General features: G+C 35.8%; 1 protein-coding gene and 1 pseudogene across 1 annotated transcript in view; one reads left to right on the top strand and one right to left on the bottom strand.

Annotated features, from left to right (window-relative positions):
• The window catches only part of SEC22A (SEC22 homolog A, vesicle trafficking protein), a 79,285-nt gene that overhangs the window by 25,516 nt on the left and 36,685 nt on the right, over nucleotides 1-17,084 (bottom strand). Inside the window, exons 3-4 of the mRNA XM_007493798.3 lie at nucleotides 14,804-14,967; nucleotides 13,180-13,374 (exon numbers count right to left, since the gene is read on the bottom strand). Coding sequence (XP_007493860.1) covers nucleotides 13,180-13,374; nucleotides 14,804-14,967 — 359 coding nt within the window. The remainder of the gene's footprint in view (nucleotides 1-13,179; nucleotides 13,375-14,803; nucleotides 14,968-17,084) is intronic.
• On the top strand, nucleotides 2,489-4,204 carry LOC130453658 (histone acetyltransferase KAT8-like; annotated as a pseudogene).

The following is a 17,084-nucleotide window of genomic DNA, read 5'->3' as shown; positions in this document are numbered from 1 at the left end:
AGGAGAAAAAAACGAAAAGAAATGTCTTAGTAGGGAACTTAAATCTCCTCCCAATCTGGCTTCCAACTATCTTTCTAGCATTGTCTCATATCTCAACCTCATAGAGTTGTTAATGAGTATTAAATAAGTTGATATATGAAAACCATTTTGAAAACCTTTAAGAGATACATAAATGCTAGGAGGTAGTTAGGTGGTGCCATGAAGATATTGTTGTACCAGGAGTAAGGCAGTGCAGAGTTCAAATCTCACCTCAGATACTTACTAGTTGTATGACCCTGGGCAATTCACTTAAACTTCTGTTTGCCACAGTTTCACCATCTATAAAATGGGGATAAGTATAGCATCTATCAAGGTTGTTACGAAGATAAAGAGAGATAATATTCATAAAGTGCTCTGTAGACTTTAAATGCTGCTATCATCATCATCATCCATCAACATCTCCTTTAGGGTTTTGTTGTTGTTTTAATTTTTTTTTAATATTAGTCACTCTATGTTCTCCTAACTTTCTGACCATTCTCCTTCACTGGGTCTTCATCCAGGTCATACTCTGTTCTAGGCCCTCTTTTCTTCTCTCTCTATACCTCTTCATTTGGGACCTCATCAGTTCCCATGGTTTCAATAATTATCTCTACAGAGAATATTCTCAGATCTACTTGCTTAATCCTAATCTCTTCTGACCTCCAGTCTCGAGTCTCCAGTTGCTTATTGGACATCTTGAAGTGGACATTGCCATCCTTAAGCTCAACATGCCCCAAAATGAACTCATTATCTTTCTCCCCAAACATTTCTTTCTTCCTAACTTCTCTGGAATTGTTGCAGGAACCATCATCTTCCAGTCGCCCAAACTCAATTCCCAGATGCCACACTTGACTCCTCATTCTCTCACTCTCCACAACCAATCAGGTTAGAGCCCTGTAGTTTCTCCCTTTACATAACAATCTTTCCTCTACACAGCTCCCAGCCCAGTATAGGCTCTTATCACTTTGTATCTGAACTTCTGCAGTAGCTTACTATTGGTCTTTCTGCCTCAGGTTTTTCCCTACTCCAACTGCAGGTCTGACCAGATCACCCTCCTGTGGCAATAAACTCCAGTGGCTCACTGCTAACTCCAGGACCAAATATAGAATCCTGTTGGGCATTCAAAGTCCTTCATAACTGGATCCCTCTCCTTTCCAGTCTTCTGGGCAGCTAGGGGGCATAGTGAAAGAGCATCAGGCCTGAAGTCAGGAAGAGCCAAGGTCAAATCCAGCCTCAGACACTGGTTGCATAACCCTGGACAAGACACTTAACCTCTGTTTGCCTTAATGTCCTCATCTGTAAAATCAGGGCTATTGTGAGGATCAAATGATACAGTAATAGTAAAGTGCTTAGCATAGGACCTGGCATGTAGTAAGCACTATAAAAATGTTAGTTATTATTATTATCACAATAATAATATCATCATTCTTATAACTTCCCTCCATACACTCTTGAGTCCAGTGATACTGACCCCCTTCTTTGTGAATCCTCACACATGCAACTCCATTTCTCTACAATGAGCATTTTCACTAACTGACCCTGGTGCCCAGAAAGATCTCCTTCCTCCTCCTAAAGCCTCCTGCTTTACTGGATTCCTTCATGTCTCAGTTAAAAGTTCTACTGTCTTCAAGAAGCCTTTTCCTGTCCTCTTAAATCTCAGTCCTTTCTCGATACTACCTCTAATTTATCCCGTATCTATTTTGATTGTACATTGTTGTTAGCATGTGGTCCTCCCATTAGACCCCTTCAGAGCAGGGACCTTTTTTGGCCTCATTTGCATTTTTAGCACTCATTATGAAGCCTGGCACATAGGAGGCACTTAAAAGTTAGACAACTGACTCACCTAAGTGTCTTGCTACCAAAACTGTAAACTCAAGTACTATGTCTTATTCATCTCTCTCATCTTTAGCATCTAGCACAATGCCTTTCTTATACAGAAGTGATAGCCAATCAAAATTTTCTGAATGTATGAAAAATAAATTGGAAAGAAGGTCTACAAAATTGTCTGAGGATACTAACCAGGTAGCATCTATAGACAATTGACACATACCCTAAGAAAAGATCCCCAAGAAATAACAAATGCCAGAAAGACTCATCTCTAACCAAGTATCCATAGAGAAACTAGAGGGCAGAGCCCCAGGGGAAGGATAAGCTGGGGGTGGGGAGAGAATGGCAAAGGGACCTCCCCCTCCCCAGGTGGCTGTGGGGTAAGCCTGAGGTCAGGGTGGAGAACCTACCTCAGTCTACATCCTAGTATTTGGCATTCAGCAGAAGTGATTCAGCCCAGGGTGAAGACCAGGAAGGAAGAGAGGAATTCTACATACATTATATGGGCTTTAACCATGGGCTGGATGAAGGGGTGGTCAAGAGTTGGCTGGCCTTGACCAAGACAGTGAAGGAAGCTGTTGAGAGGAACTCTGAGAAGTACCTTAGTGAATTAGCTGAGCAGTCTGAAGGCAAGATCACCTGCAACCAGAAACACAAGCATGATAAGATCTTCCATGTGCAGAAGACCTACTTGGAGATGAATCCCACAACAGCAGCACTAGAGAAGGAACATGAGGCAATTACCAAGGTGAAGTATGTGAGTAAGATTCATATTGGAAACTATGAGATTGATGCCTGGTACTTCTCCCCATTTCCAGAAGATTATAGGAAACAGCCCAACTTTGGCTCAGTGAATACTACCTCAAATACATGAAGTTTAAGAGCCACCATTTTTATTTGGGGCAGTGCTAGTGGAGATGGCCACCTAGCAAGGAAATCTACCAAAAGAACAATATCTCGGTGTATGAAGTAGATGGCAAGGGCCATAAGATTTATCGCCAGACCTGTGACTGTTGGCCAAGCTATTCCTGGATCACAAGACTCTTTACTTTGATGTGGAACCATTAGTCTTCTACATCTTGACAGAGGTAGACAGAGAGGGGGCCCACATTGTGGGATACTTCTCTAAGATTTTGGGGAAAAAAAAAGACCCCTGCCCCCTTAAACTGAATTGGATTTTAGTGATAGTGATAGGTTTAAGATAATCAGCATTGTGATTCTAAAGTTATTAGTATAAATTCCATTATAATCGTATAATCAGTAAAATTCATAATATTTCCAAGGATTTCTAACTAAAGCATAAAAACTGCTTCTAAAGGGACATCTAACCCCTCCCTAAGTTTGTACTTCCCTTTATCATAAATGCTGACTATCCGAATCTCATGTCCCAATATGGCACAAGCATCAGGCACCCTCTCCTGTTTGGAAATAGCCATCTCTCCCCCCAGGATCAGATGAGAGAGTCATTTGACTTAACTAAGTCATTAGTCTAAAGACTAATATGAGCTTTCCAAAATGAACTAACCAATCAGCTTTGTAATCGGGTAACTGTTTCTAAATAAGGTCTATATGATGTTATGCCTTGTGATCTTGTATAGAAATATTCATTTTGCTATATAAACCAGGTCTCGGGCTCTGGGTGTTGTCTCTTGCAGGTGTCCGACGATACAAGAGAATGCTTTTATTGGAGGACTTGGCCCTCTTTCAATAAAATCTAACTTTCTACCTTGACTTGGAGAAATTTGGCTTTTTGACTTTATTTACCTAAATTGTCTATGGGTTTCTATTTCACAACAAAGGAGAAGGAGTTCCCAGATGGGAATAATGTGGCCTATATCCTGACTCTTCCTCCATATCAGCATCAAGGTTATGGCAAGTTCCTCATTGCTTTCAGTTAAGAATTATCCAAGCTAGAGAGTACTGTGGGTTCTCCAGAGAAGCCATGGTCAGTCCTTGGCAAACAGCTATCAGAGTTACTGGTCCTAGGTGCTACTGGAAATCCTGAGGGATTTCCATTATCCATCAAAAACAGCCAGATGACCAGCATTACACAAAATGATTTCATCAGCATTCTGCAGTCACTCAACATGGTCAAGTAATGGAAGGGGCAGCATGTCATCTGTGCCACCCCCAAGCTGGTGGAAGAGCACTTTAAGAGCACCCAGTACAAGAAGCCACCCATAACAGTGGACTCTATTTGCCTCAAGTGGGCGCCACCCAAGTACCAGCAAGTAAAGCTGTACAAGAAGTGAGCAGTGTTCTGACCAGCCCCACTGTGTCCCTACCCACTGATGGTCTTAGACCTGGAAGGGATGCCTCCTTTCCAGTTTGTAAATATGTATAGACTTCTCTGCCTACCTTTGAGCCCTAAATATTTTTTTAATAAAGAGATTTTAGCTTGTCAAAAAAAGAAAGAAAGAAAGAAACTATAGAGGGCTAAGAGTCAGTGATAAAAATTCCACTGAGTTCTTCACATATGATTTAAGGTATGAAACTTCATGGAAAGAATCAAAGTATAGTGAGAAAAAGAAGAAAAAAATCAGGGATAAAGGGGAAAAGTCAAAATATGAAAAAAAAGGGAAAAACAAACAAAAGGGAAGAAGCTTTGATATGAGGAAGAGACTAGAAAATAAGGCTTCTTGAACAACCAGAACAGCCAGAAACTCCAAGGTAAAAGTAAATTATTTCCATTTATAAGTTTTTAAATGGGAAAAATATTAAAACTCAGAGGACTACAAAGAAAAGATTATGCAGTGCTGAATTTGAATTAAAAACTAATTTTAAATTAATATCGAAAAGTTATTCTCATAGTGAAGTAATAAGTAGCTCAAGATTCATGAATTGCTTTGTAAGCTGTTCAATTTTTAAACAATTTTTCCAACATCAGTTATCCAGCATACTGAAAAACAGAAATTCATTTGTTAAAAGAAAATTTCATTTGGGTATTTTTCTTTCTTTTTACAACCTCTTGTTTATCTTAATAACAACCTGCTGTCAAATAGAAGGATAATATGGGGCCAAACATCTGCTATATTATGGAGAAAGCAAAAGAATTCCAGGGAAAAAAAAATCTACTTTTGTTTCATTGAAGGGCCTAAAATCTGTGGATCCTGTGTGGATCACAACAAACTGTGTCAAGCTGTCAAAAAGATGGGAGTACCAGATTATCATACTTGTCTGCTGAGGAAATGTATGTGGGGTCAAGAAGCAACAGTTAGAACTGAATATGGAATAACTGATTGGTTCAAGATTAGAAAAGAAATAAAGGGGGGCAGCTGGGTAGCTCAGTGGATTGAGAGCCAGTCCTAGAGATGGGAGGTCCTAGGTTCAAATCTGGCCTCAGACACTTCCCAGCTGTGTGACCCTGGGCAAGTCACTTGACCCCCATTGCCCAGCCCTCACCACTCTTCTGCCTTGGAGCCAATACAGAGTATTGACTCCAAGACGGAAGGTATGGGTTTAAAAAAAAAGAAAAAAAAAGAAAAGAAATAAAGGTATGGCCATATATTCTCACCTTATTTATTATATGCAGAGTATATCATGGGAAATGCCAGGCTGGACAAATCAAAAGCTGTAATTCGTAAAGTCACTGGGAGAAAAATAAAAAAATCTCTTGATATGCAATATCACTAATCACTCTGATGGAAGAAAGTGAAGAAGAATTAAGAAGCTTCTTGATGAGGGTAAAAGAGAAGAATGTAAACACTGGCTAGACGTGTAACATTAAAAAAACCTAAAATCATGGCATCTGGTTCCATTACTTCTTGGTAAATGGAAAAGAAGTGTGTCAGATTTATTCTTGGGCTCAAAGATCACTACAGATGCTGACTTAGAGCCATGAAATTAAATGATGTTTGCTCCTTGGAAGGAAACCTATGGTAAATCTGGACAAAAAAAGACTCATCTACCCAAGTTCAAACTTGGCTTCTGAGATTATCTGTATGACCCTGGGCAAGTTACTTAACCCTATTTACCTCAATTCCTTATCTGACAAATAAGTTGGAGAAGAAAATGGCAAGCACTCTAATATCTTTGTCAAGAAAACCACAAATGTGGTCCCAAAGAGTCAGACACAACTGAATGGCTGAACAACAACAAAAAGGATCAAAATCAAAACTAAAACTACAAAAGACTAAGTAACATAAAAGGATGCAGTAAAATTATATCACCATTTTGAATTCTTAAAACAGCTAGCAAAATTACACAGCAGAGAAATTTTTATCTATGATGCATTTACCAAGGTTCTTCAATTTAGAAAGATTATAAATTTTAATTCATAATTTCATAGAGAAGTTAAACCATTTAAATGGAAATTAATTACTGAAAAATAATTATATGTCCTCTAGAGGTAGCAATTGCTTGAGAACCAGTATTATTTAGTAAAAAGTCTTGGAATTAGGAGATCTGGGTTCAAGTTCTGCCCCTGTCAGTTACTAGTTGTGTGTTATCTCCAATTAACATCAATAACCTTTGATTTTCCTCATCAGAAAAATCAGGATAATAGTTGAATATATGCAGAATTTGATATAGAAATACTAAACAAGAAAACTTTTGGTGATAGAGGGTAAAGGAGAGTTTAAGAGGTAGGATAATATAAGGGAAGCAATAGTCACAAACAATAAAAATAACTTCCTGACCATAAAGAGGATATTCAAAGAAAAAAGAATTAGAGTCTAAGAGAATATCCATCATTGGGATATTAGCTGAACAAATTGCAATATATAAATGTAATGGAATACCACTGTTGTATAAGCAATGATGTGAAACAACTGCAAGGAATCCTGCCTAGTATGAACTGATGCACAATGAAATAAGCAGAACTGGGAGAACACTTTACACGAAGACAATATTGTAAAGAAAAACATCTTTGCAAGACTTAAGATACAATGTGATCACTAACCAAGTATGAAACCATGTAACCTACCTCCTGATAGAGGAATGATAAACTCAAGATTTTTGAAAAGGCATGTACTTTTGGACACAGCCACTGCTTTTATGTGCTTTATTTCTCTCTATGCTTATTTATTAGGTGGAGTTGGAGAAGAAAAATTTAGAAATACTAATGTCTTTCAACAAAGTAAGCCATTGAAACAGTCTTAAAGACAGAGAAGAGAACAGAAAGGGGTTCAGAAAAAAACAGAGATAAGGAAAGTAGTTTTTAAACATTCAATTATATTTTATTTTCTGTTCCAAATTGTCTTCCGTCCACCCACTGCTCCTACTTTCCTTTCAGTGAGAAAGCAAGAAAAACAAAACCCATTGCAAAGAGGTACAGTAAAGTGAATCAAATTCCCACATTAGCTAAGGAGAAAGGAGAGGAGAGAAGAATTCAGTTTGTACTTTGTACATCAGCCCTCTATCTGGAGGTGGATAGCATATTTAATCATGAATCATTTGCATTTGTGATGGGCCATTGTGTTAATCAGAGTTCCCAAGTCTTTCAAAGTTGTTTCTATAGTGTTTTTATTTTATAAATTGTTCTACTTCTATTCTAGTCATTTTATATCAGTTCATACAAATCTTTCCAGGTTTTTCTAAAACGATCCCCTTTCAAAAAGGACCAACTTATACAAAAATATTTTAGCAGCTCTTTTTGTAGTGCCAAAGATTTAGAAACTGAGGGGGTATCCATCAATTGGGGAATGGCTGAACAAGGTTGTGGTGCACCATAAGGAATGATGAACAGGATGTGTTCGGAAAAATCTGGAAGACTTATATGAACTGATACAAAGTGAAGTGAGCAGAGCCAGGAGAATACTGTATATAGTAACAGATATATTGTAATCAACTTGGAAGGACTAAACTATTATCAATAAGTTTCTAGGAACTCGTGATAAAAAAAGATATCCACAGCCAAAGAAGGAACTGTTGGAATCTGATTACAGATCAAACCATGCCATATTTTACTTTATTTCTTTCATGAACTCTTTTTATTTTATGTGTGATATGTCTTGTCTTCTGTCACAGCATAGGGAATGAAGAAATACATATTGCATAAAAGCACTTGTATAACCTATATCAGACTACTTACCACCTTATTGAGGAAGGCTCAGGGTGAGGAGGGAGGGAAAGAATCTGAATTGCAAAATGTCAGAAAATAATTTTCAAAACCTTTTTCTACATGCAATTGAAAAAAAATTTTAAGTTAAAATAAAAAACCCTCTCCTTTATTATTTCTCATAGTATAATGGTATTCTATCATATTCATATATCATAACTTGTTTAGCCATTCCTCAATTAATGGGCATCATCCCCCACCCCCAGTTTCTAAATCTTTGCCACCATAAAAAGAGGTCCTATAAATGTTTTTGTACTTATGGGTCCTTTTCTTTTTTTTTCTTTGATCTCACTGGGATACAGACCTAGTAGCAATATTACTGGGCCTAAAAGTATACATAGTTTGATAGGTTTTTGATCATAGTTCCAAACTAAACACCAGAATGTCTTGACCAATTCACAACTCTACCAATAGTGTAAGAACATTCCTGTATTCCCACATTCCTTCCAGTATTTCACATTTCACATTTTTGTCAGCTTTGCTATTGTGATGGCTGTGAGGTGGCACCTCAGAGTTGCTTTAATTTGCATTTCTCATGATTTAGGGAATTTTTTCATATGGCTATTTATATCCTGAATTTCTTCCAAAGAAGGCAGTTTTTAAAGTTAGGTGTAGATTTTACTGATACTTAAAAAAGAAAAATAGTATGAAAAAGATTTACAGTTACATTATACAATACTCTTTTGTGTTCTGCTATCAATATGGAAATGTTCTTTTAGGAAGTGTTTAAGATCAAAATATTAAAATAAATAAGCAAAATAAGAATAATTCTACCTACAGTCCCCAGGAAAATTTCAATCAAAGGGGAAGAGGAGATGTATAGAAAAAGGATTGAAATTATCAAAGCTCTCAGAAGAAAAGAAAATTGTTGAAGATCATGAGCATAAACTTACAAATCAACAGGGAAGGTATTAATAACAAAAGAGAATATGGTCTCTGGATCAGCTAAATGAGTCCAGAATCTATGAATAATTATTTCAAGACAAAGAAAACTGAATCAACACTTCATGTCAATTCTGAAGATAGCAAGGAACCCCGGAAGAATGTTCCTGAATGGTTTAAAAGTAAGAGTTGTGAAAGCAGAATCTATGACAGGCCCAGCAGAATTGATAGAATAGAAAAACTTGAATCCCCAGTAGCAATTCTCACCAAAAAACAAAGTAACAAAGAAAAGAGAAAATAAATGATTGGGAATGCAAATACACAGAAATGAAAGGCAGTCTGGAAGAAGAGAAGCAAAAGAAAATATGATCTCATTACAAGTAAAACACATTGACTTCAAAGACAATAAACTTTTAAGGAGTATAAGTCTCAGCCAGGAGCCAAGTAGGAAAAATACAAAGAGCTTTTCCTCAAAATAGACCCAGAAAATTTAACAGACCAAATCCAGAAATCTTCTTTCAAAGGTAGGAAGGGGTACTACTGCTGAGCATTCCCATAAGATATTCTTAAAAAAGGGAGAGAAGGATCTTACAATCAATATAACCTACAGGGATTTGGGTGCCTGTAAAGACAATTTATCTAGCCTCAGCAGAAGAATTAGTGACTCTAGAGGCACACCCAGAAGAGGGGGAGGACATGGACCCCAGGTGATTTCATGACAAATGGAGGAAAAATTACCAAGAAGAGGGCAAAGGTTAATAATGAACTGCATAGTCAAGGACAACTGAATAATAAGAAAGACTAAAGAAGGCCTATGCATAAGGATCATTAATCAAGGAATAAAAGTCTAGAACATACAGAATAGGAAGATAAATCATAAAGAGAATGGGAGGAAAAAAATTATTTTTAGAAAAAGGTACAGAAAATGCCAATTAAAAACAAATTGAGAGAGGAGAGGAAAGAGGATTTTACTTGATATCTTAAGAGGGGAAAGAATTAAATACCTAGGTAAAAGAACAAGTAATTTTAAAAACTCAAGCAGAAGTTCAAAACTAGGGGACAGTGAGGATAAGGGGAAGGAAACTTGCCATTAAATATATTAATGTAAAAAAATAAAGTACAGTGTTCATAAAGGAAGGGGGAGGGAAAAAATGATTATAGACAAATAGAGGGAATTATAATCCTAATGTGGATAACTTTAAATGTGAATGGATTAAACAATTTAACAAAATGAAAAAGAGTAACAGATTGGATAAGAAAATAAAACCCCACAATTTGTTGTTTATAAGAAACATCTGAAAAACAAAGTCACACAAAAATTTTGCTATGTATCAAGTGAATCAAAAACAGCAGAAGTTGCAATCAAGCTAATAGACAAAGCAAAAATAAACATTTGCCCAGAAAAAAAAAAAGGATACAAGGAAATTGCATTATGCTGCAAAGGAACCAGACAAACCAAGATAACTATTGAACTCTTTATTTTCAAATGTCATAACTTCAAGAATCATGTTTATACATATGCTTCCAAAATACTCTGTCTAGTCATGACCACTCTTCCAAGTTCTATAGCAGTGACGGCAAACCTTTTAAAGACAGAGTACCCAAATTGCAACCTTCAACACCACTTATGAGCCCTCTGCCTTACCCCAGACAGGGGAGAAAGGAAGTGCTCTCATTGGGTTGCTGTACAGAGGGGCAGGTCATGTGAGAAATGTTCTCAAGTGTAGTGGAGAGGGGAAGGGGAGCAGCCCCCTTCTGCATGCATGCTACAGGTTTGCCAATACTAATATCTCCAAATATTTCAATACATGTCCCACTAGCATCTCAGATGCAACATATATAGAGTTGAAACTAGAGTTTTGATTCATCCAGTATTTCATATTTTTAACTTTGGCATCAGCTTTGATTCATCTCATTCAATAAATTCTCATGAGTTACCTATAGATTCTACTTCCACAATCTTTTTCACATCTCCTTTATATTTCTATGAGTTTTATATCAAGATAAAAAAATATTTCAAAATATCAACACAAAGGTCATAAAACTATGCATATCTCTTGACCTAGTAATACCACTACTGGGTCTTTTTCCCCAAAGAGATCAAAGATAAGGGGAAAGGGCCTACTTGTATGAAAATATTTTAGCAGTTCTTTTTGTAGTGCCAAAGAATTGGGGGAATGACTGAACAAGCTGGGGTACATGGTTGTAATGGAAAACTATTGCACCATAAAAAATGATAAAACAGGAATAATTCAGAAAAACCTGAAAAGATTTATGTGAATTGATGCAAAGTAAAGTAAGGAGAACTGGGAGAAGAGTGTATACTGTAACAGAAATATTGAATGATGATCAAATGTGAAGGAGTAAACTATTATCAACAAAATAAGGTTCCAAGATAATCCCCAGGGTCTTAAAAAAGTGATAAAAAAATATCCATAGCCAAAGAAGGAACAATTGGAATCTGATTGCAGATAAAAGACATCATCTTTCATTTTATTTCCTTCATGAGTTTTTTATTGTATATGTGATATGTGTCTTCAATCACAAAATGGAACATATGGAAATATGTATTACATGAAAAAACATTTACCGCCACAAAGGGTGTGTGTGTGTGGGGGGGGGGGGGTAAATCCAAATTGCAAAATGTCAGAAAAGAATTATTAAATTATTAAAAATTGTTTCTACATATACTTGAAAAAAATTTCTACTAAAAATATTTCAAGAGACCTGAACAAAAGACCAAAGAAACTATATCACATAAGGAGTAGTTGAAGAAAAAAGAAATGTTTATTCTAATTTTTAAAAAGCCTCAAGAGAACATGATTATTAGTCTACATTTAAGGGGCTATCATGTGAAAGGGAAAGGGAATTTTGCCTATAATACTCTGAAGGACAAACCTAAGATAATGGGTAGAAGCTCATATGAGACAGATTTGGGCTCAATATATGAAAGAAGTTCTAATGAGAGCTATACAACAATGAAGCAATTTGCCTAGAAAAATAGAATGTTCCTGATCATCAAAAATGTTGAAGCTGAAGTTAGATGAGAAATGATTCCTACATGAACTATTAGTTGGGTTAAGTAGAAGGAAGAGAAGGGAATAAGAATTTATTAAGCACCTACTAAGTGCCAGGAACTGGGCTAAGTGCTTTACACATATCTCATTTGATCTATTTGATAAATGCTAGTTTTAAGATCTTTTTTGAAAGAGCTATTATTTTGAAAAGTATTTTGTAAATCTAAAATATTACATAAGCATCCATTTATATAATGCATAAAGATGGGATAAGGAGGAGATTGTGGGACAAGTAATGATTTCATTGGTTAACGAATTCTCAGTGAGGAAATTACCCTTATCAATGTAGATCTACAACTGTTCTGTAATTTGCAGTCTGAGTTGTTCTATTGCTCTCTTTTGTTTTTACTTTATCTTCATTCCTAATTCGCCTCCTCTCTTTCCCTATTCTTCAACCTGATTTTGAAATCATCTCTTTATTATGTATAAGTTTATTTGAATACTTTCTTCAAAATATAATCCCAACTTTTCTAAGACCCATCTTTCACTACTTCTCTAAAAGTACCCTAAGCTATCGCCATGCCAAACAGGATTTAATCACTTATTTACTGAATATGCCTCATACCTTCCTGTATTTATGCTTTCATTATGTCCTTCTAACTACCTGAAATGCCCTCTGCACATAATTCCACAAATCAAATTGTACCTCTACTCTATGGTCAATTTAAAAGGCTACTCCTTTTATGAAACCAGTCCCTTGCATTTTCTACTTCTAGAAACTTTTGGCAGTTATAGTCTGTTTGTGTTAGCATTATTGTTAATAGCATTTTTCTTTTATCTACTACCATTCCACTCCCCTCCAACTATATTGAGAGCTTCTTGAGAGAAGGGAGTATATTTTACTCATTTTTTGTTTCCTCTGAGTTGCCTTAGCAAAGTGCTTTACATGTGACAGACATTCAATAAATATCTGCTGATTTGAATTTTCTCTCAACAATCAAGGATCTTGTCTTAAAATCCAACTAGCAAATTATAAGTGGGCAAAAGTAATTCACATTCTTCTTAGCATGCTACAAAATTATTGCTCTTTTGGGGTATTTTTTAAAAGAAACCACAGAAGAGTATTTAATTGGCAAAGAGATCTCCTGGGAATTTTTTTGAAGCTAAATCCCTTGTTTTAGGACTTTACCTAGAATTGTCCAATCCACAGGAGAAAATATTACATTTTGTGCCTCTCTAGTACTTTCACACATCTCGTTTAATGTATGAAAATAAAGCAATTCATTTTAAAAAGCACTTCAGTAATGAGATAAAGCAGGAATATTATCCCTATCATAGGCCTAAGAGGAATGAAATAATTAAGAATTCAAAACTCACCAGAAGAAATCTTACTAGCACTTTTACATTCTACAGAAAATGAAGATGTGAATCCATTGGCAGATCCCAGTTCATACATGGAAACTTGATAAGGCGGTCTCAGCTTGATTTCAGTCTGCATGTCAGAAAGATTTATCTTTGTTGAAAGAGACCTGGGATTGTTATATCGCTGCTTGGTCCTTTGAATGAAGTTATCTATGTGAAATAAAATTTAAAATTCCAAAACACACTAGGTAATTAAATCACTTGACACGTTGCTAAAACAATTGTGACAATACATATGTATAAAATTTTATCTATTTAAATAGTGATTATAGAGAACAGCTCAAATTGTCATCATTCTCTTTTAGAACTCTTTTCAATTTTTAAAAAAAGGTATTTATCTCATAAAATGTTGATCCCATCAATGTTCATCAACTATGGTTACATAATTACTTATGCTATGAAATTCATTTAATATTGAAAAATAGAAATTTTACATATATCACAATTTTAACATTTATTTAACACTAATCCATTGCTCACAAGATATCAGGATATAAATTTTAAATTCTTCCTTTACTGTTTCTAAAAGGCACATTTTGAAAACTAGTATACATATTAATGAAATCAATAAAAGCCATTTCCTAAATGTATTTTATGTGGAACTTATTTTTTACTATTTAGTACTTTGCTTTAAAATCTATATTACTTAGCTGCAGGATTATACAAGTAATTATTTTCCTTTTTCCTCTACATTAAGCAAATAAGATGCACACTTAGAAAATTGAACTCTTCTAGTTTATGAATATCTAACAGTCTTAATGACCTCAGAGAATAATTCTCTGAACCAAGCAAAGTATTCTATCCCTTCACATTTCCTATACATGTCCCTAATGAGTATTTTTATTAGCTATAACATGACTACCAATTATCAAATTGTTAACTAATAAACTATTTGAGCATTTGTCAGGTCCTCCACTGATAGCATCATGACCTGTAAAGTAACCTTGAGCTCCAGAAGGCCTTGACCACAAAATAAAAGCTATGGCTATAATTCCAAGTCCTACCAAACTAGAGAGGCTATGAGAGCTGGCCTGATAATAGCCAGTTGCTATTTCCTGAGAACCAAACTAAATTAAAAATGAATTACTTAAAAAACACATCACCAGAAAGCTAACCACCACGTAATAACATTTTTTGACCATTAGCAACTCGTAAAAACTATCTTTTTAGGGTGGAGAAGAGGATGATGAACTCTACTGGTGACAGAAGCACTAGGATCAATGAAATCATGGCTACTTTCAAGTATTTTATTTATGCCAAGATATTATACTATATATATAGTGTTGAGAGGTAGGGGCTGGGGCAGGTGATGATGCTCTCTCTCTCTCTCTCTCTCTCTCTCTCTCTCTCTCTCTCTCTCTCTCTCTCTCTCTCTCTCTCTTTCTCTCTCTCTCTCTCTCCATATATATACATACATATGTGTGTGTGTGTGTGTGTGTGTGTATGCGCAGCTGAATAGCCTATGGATTTATTTGCCAGTTTTAAAAAATCAGATGAAAAATCTTATGATCACCTAACTTAATTTCTGGAAAAGAATAAGATAAGTTAAAATGAACAAACATAACAATCAGGGACTTACCAAATTCAATGAAACAGTATGGTCTGATGGCAGTATTTGTCTTCATCATGTTGTAAGTACTGATGAATTCCCTCTGAAGCTCATCCAGGAAAGAGAAAGCCAAGACATTTGGGTAATTTTCGGTACACAGCATCATGTAACTCACTCCCAGGGAGCTAATAAAACTATAGTTTAAAAAAATGATTTTAAAATTTCAAATTAAATCCTGGTAATACACTGCCTCACAAGAACAGTTCCAGCCAAGGAAATAACTGTCATAGTGGTAATGAAGACAGTAATATTTATTATACAATCTAGCAAAGATTTCAAAGGACAAAAACATAATTCTGCTTTGAGCTACATCTTTAAACCAATGGAGTACCAGTGAAAAGAAAAAGAAGATGAGAGAGAAAACCATATCCCATAGTTTTAATTATATTCTTCAGTACAACAAGGGATAAAGAATAACCCTCTAACCAACAAAAGTGTTCATTTTTAATTATTTTTATGGAAATCCTGATATGTTAACAATTTTCTCTGCCCTACTAACTGTACATACTGAGCATCATTTAATTTTTGGAGACAGGGTCATTATTATGAACATCAGTTACACTAATGTAAATAAATCTGTAATATAGTAATATAATGTCTGTGATGGATAGGACAGCATTGGTGAAGTACTGGTACAAGTGCCAGGCCAGCTTGGGGGGGAGCTGCTCTGTTCCCTCTCTTCCCAGGGCCCAAGATTTTCTGCATGCCCTGCCCCTCTGTCCAGCCACCCAAAGGGGGGGGAGGGGCAGGGAGCACTCATAGGAAGGTTGAAGTTGCAGTTTGGGCACACCAACTTGAAAACTTTCACCAATGCTAGTACAAGACATGAAAATGACTATACTTTCTTTTTAAAAAGAAAAAAGTTCTTTATGTAGTTTCACAATTTGGTCATTTTGCTTTCTCATAAAATTGGAAAGGAAGATGTGTAGATATATCATCTCTACAGCAATATGATATGGATGACTTTCTGCAAAATTTATTATAGAACCAACAGCCAAAGAAACCCTTTTCCCATGGAATCTTCCTGCCCTCCCAAAAAGCTTCTTCAGCTTTAGGATCAGTGTTCAACTCAGCAGAATGGAAACATGTTTCCATGATTTCTGTATCACCAACACAAAGAACATCAGTAATCTCCTTTTTTTTTTTTCAGTAAATGAACTGAGTCTGTTGATGGGGTGTGGAAAGACAGCTTCCATCATCATAAGATACCTTGGCAAACATACTGCAGTTTTCTTCACATCCGCTTTAATGTTTGACTTTACAGGCACACACACAAAATTTTAAGTGCATCTTGGGCTCACAGGAGGGTATGGCATTGAAAGTCCTCTCTCCTTGCATGATGGATCAACTTTCTCAGGAAATCTCTTCTTTAATACCATTTCATATTCTGATCAACACCTAGTTCCAAAGCTTAGATCAATAAGCTAACACTGGAGATAAGGGGGAAGTTGGAGAATGATAGTAAAAATATAACCAGACACTAATCTCACTTCTTCAGAATGAGGTCAATAACTAGCAACAGCACAGCTCTGTTGCCCTACGGTAAGCTACGTTTCTGAAATGTTCTTCCACTGCTGGTCCAAAAATATGACAGAAGCAATCAGGGGGGAAAAATGTGCAGGTATTAGCTCTGTAAGGAACTGGTAAAAAGGTGACACTTCTGAAAGCTCTAGGACAATTCAATTTCAAATCACTAACACCTTCATTTTATGGGCAATTGCAGCATATGTAAATGATGCACAATTGTTCTTATTCTGCTCTAAGAGCATCATCCAAAGAGATCAGCTTTATTACATTATAAAACTGTTCTCTGGAAGGACTGTGTTCAGAAATTAGCTCTCTGAAAATATCACAAAACTGTCCTGCAGTTTTATAATTTGTTGACTTTTTTTTTTTCAAACCAAATGTGGCTAAATTTTTAATGCCAAGTTGCAACTGTCAATGCCAAAGACACCATTCAAAAAAATGCAAGTAATTCAGGTAACTAGTAAAACTGATTTTAAAATCTTCTAGATTAGAGATAAGGGTACCTATTTTCATGGAAAAATTGCTCAGAAAATGCAGGCTAAGTATATTCTAATTTTATAATCACAATTCCCATATATATAATGCTTTTAAAGCTCACAAGGTAGTGTTCTCACAATTCTAGGAGTTTAAGTGTGGTGCTACCAAAAAAAATCTGTTTAATTTAACTCTAATGGCAAAAACTTTGACCAGTGAACCTCAATGTCAAGAAACCTGGCTAAACCAA

Source organism: Monodelphis domestica, chromosome 4, assembly GCF_027887165.1.
Source record: "Monodelphis domestica isolate mMonDom1 chromosome 4, mMonDom1.pri, whole genome shotgun sequence".
Classification (NCBI taxonomy): Eukaryota; Metazoa; Chordata; class Mammalia; order Didelphimorphia; family Didelphidae; genus Monodelphis; species Monodelphis domestica.
The sequence above is the reverse complement of the archived record's forward strand: the minus strand, read 5'-3'. Positions and strand labels throughout refer to the sequence as shown.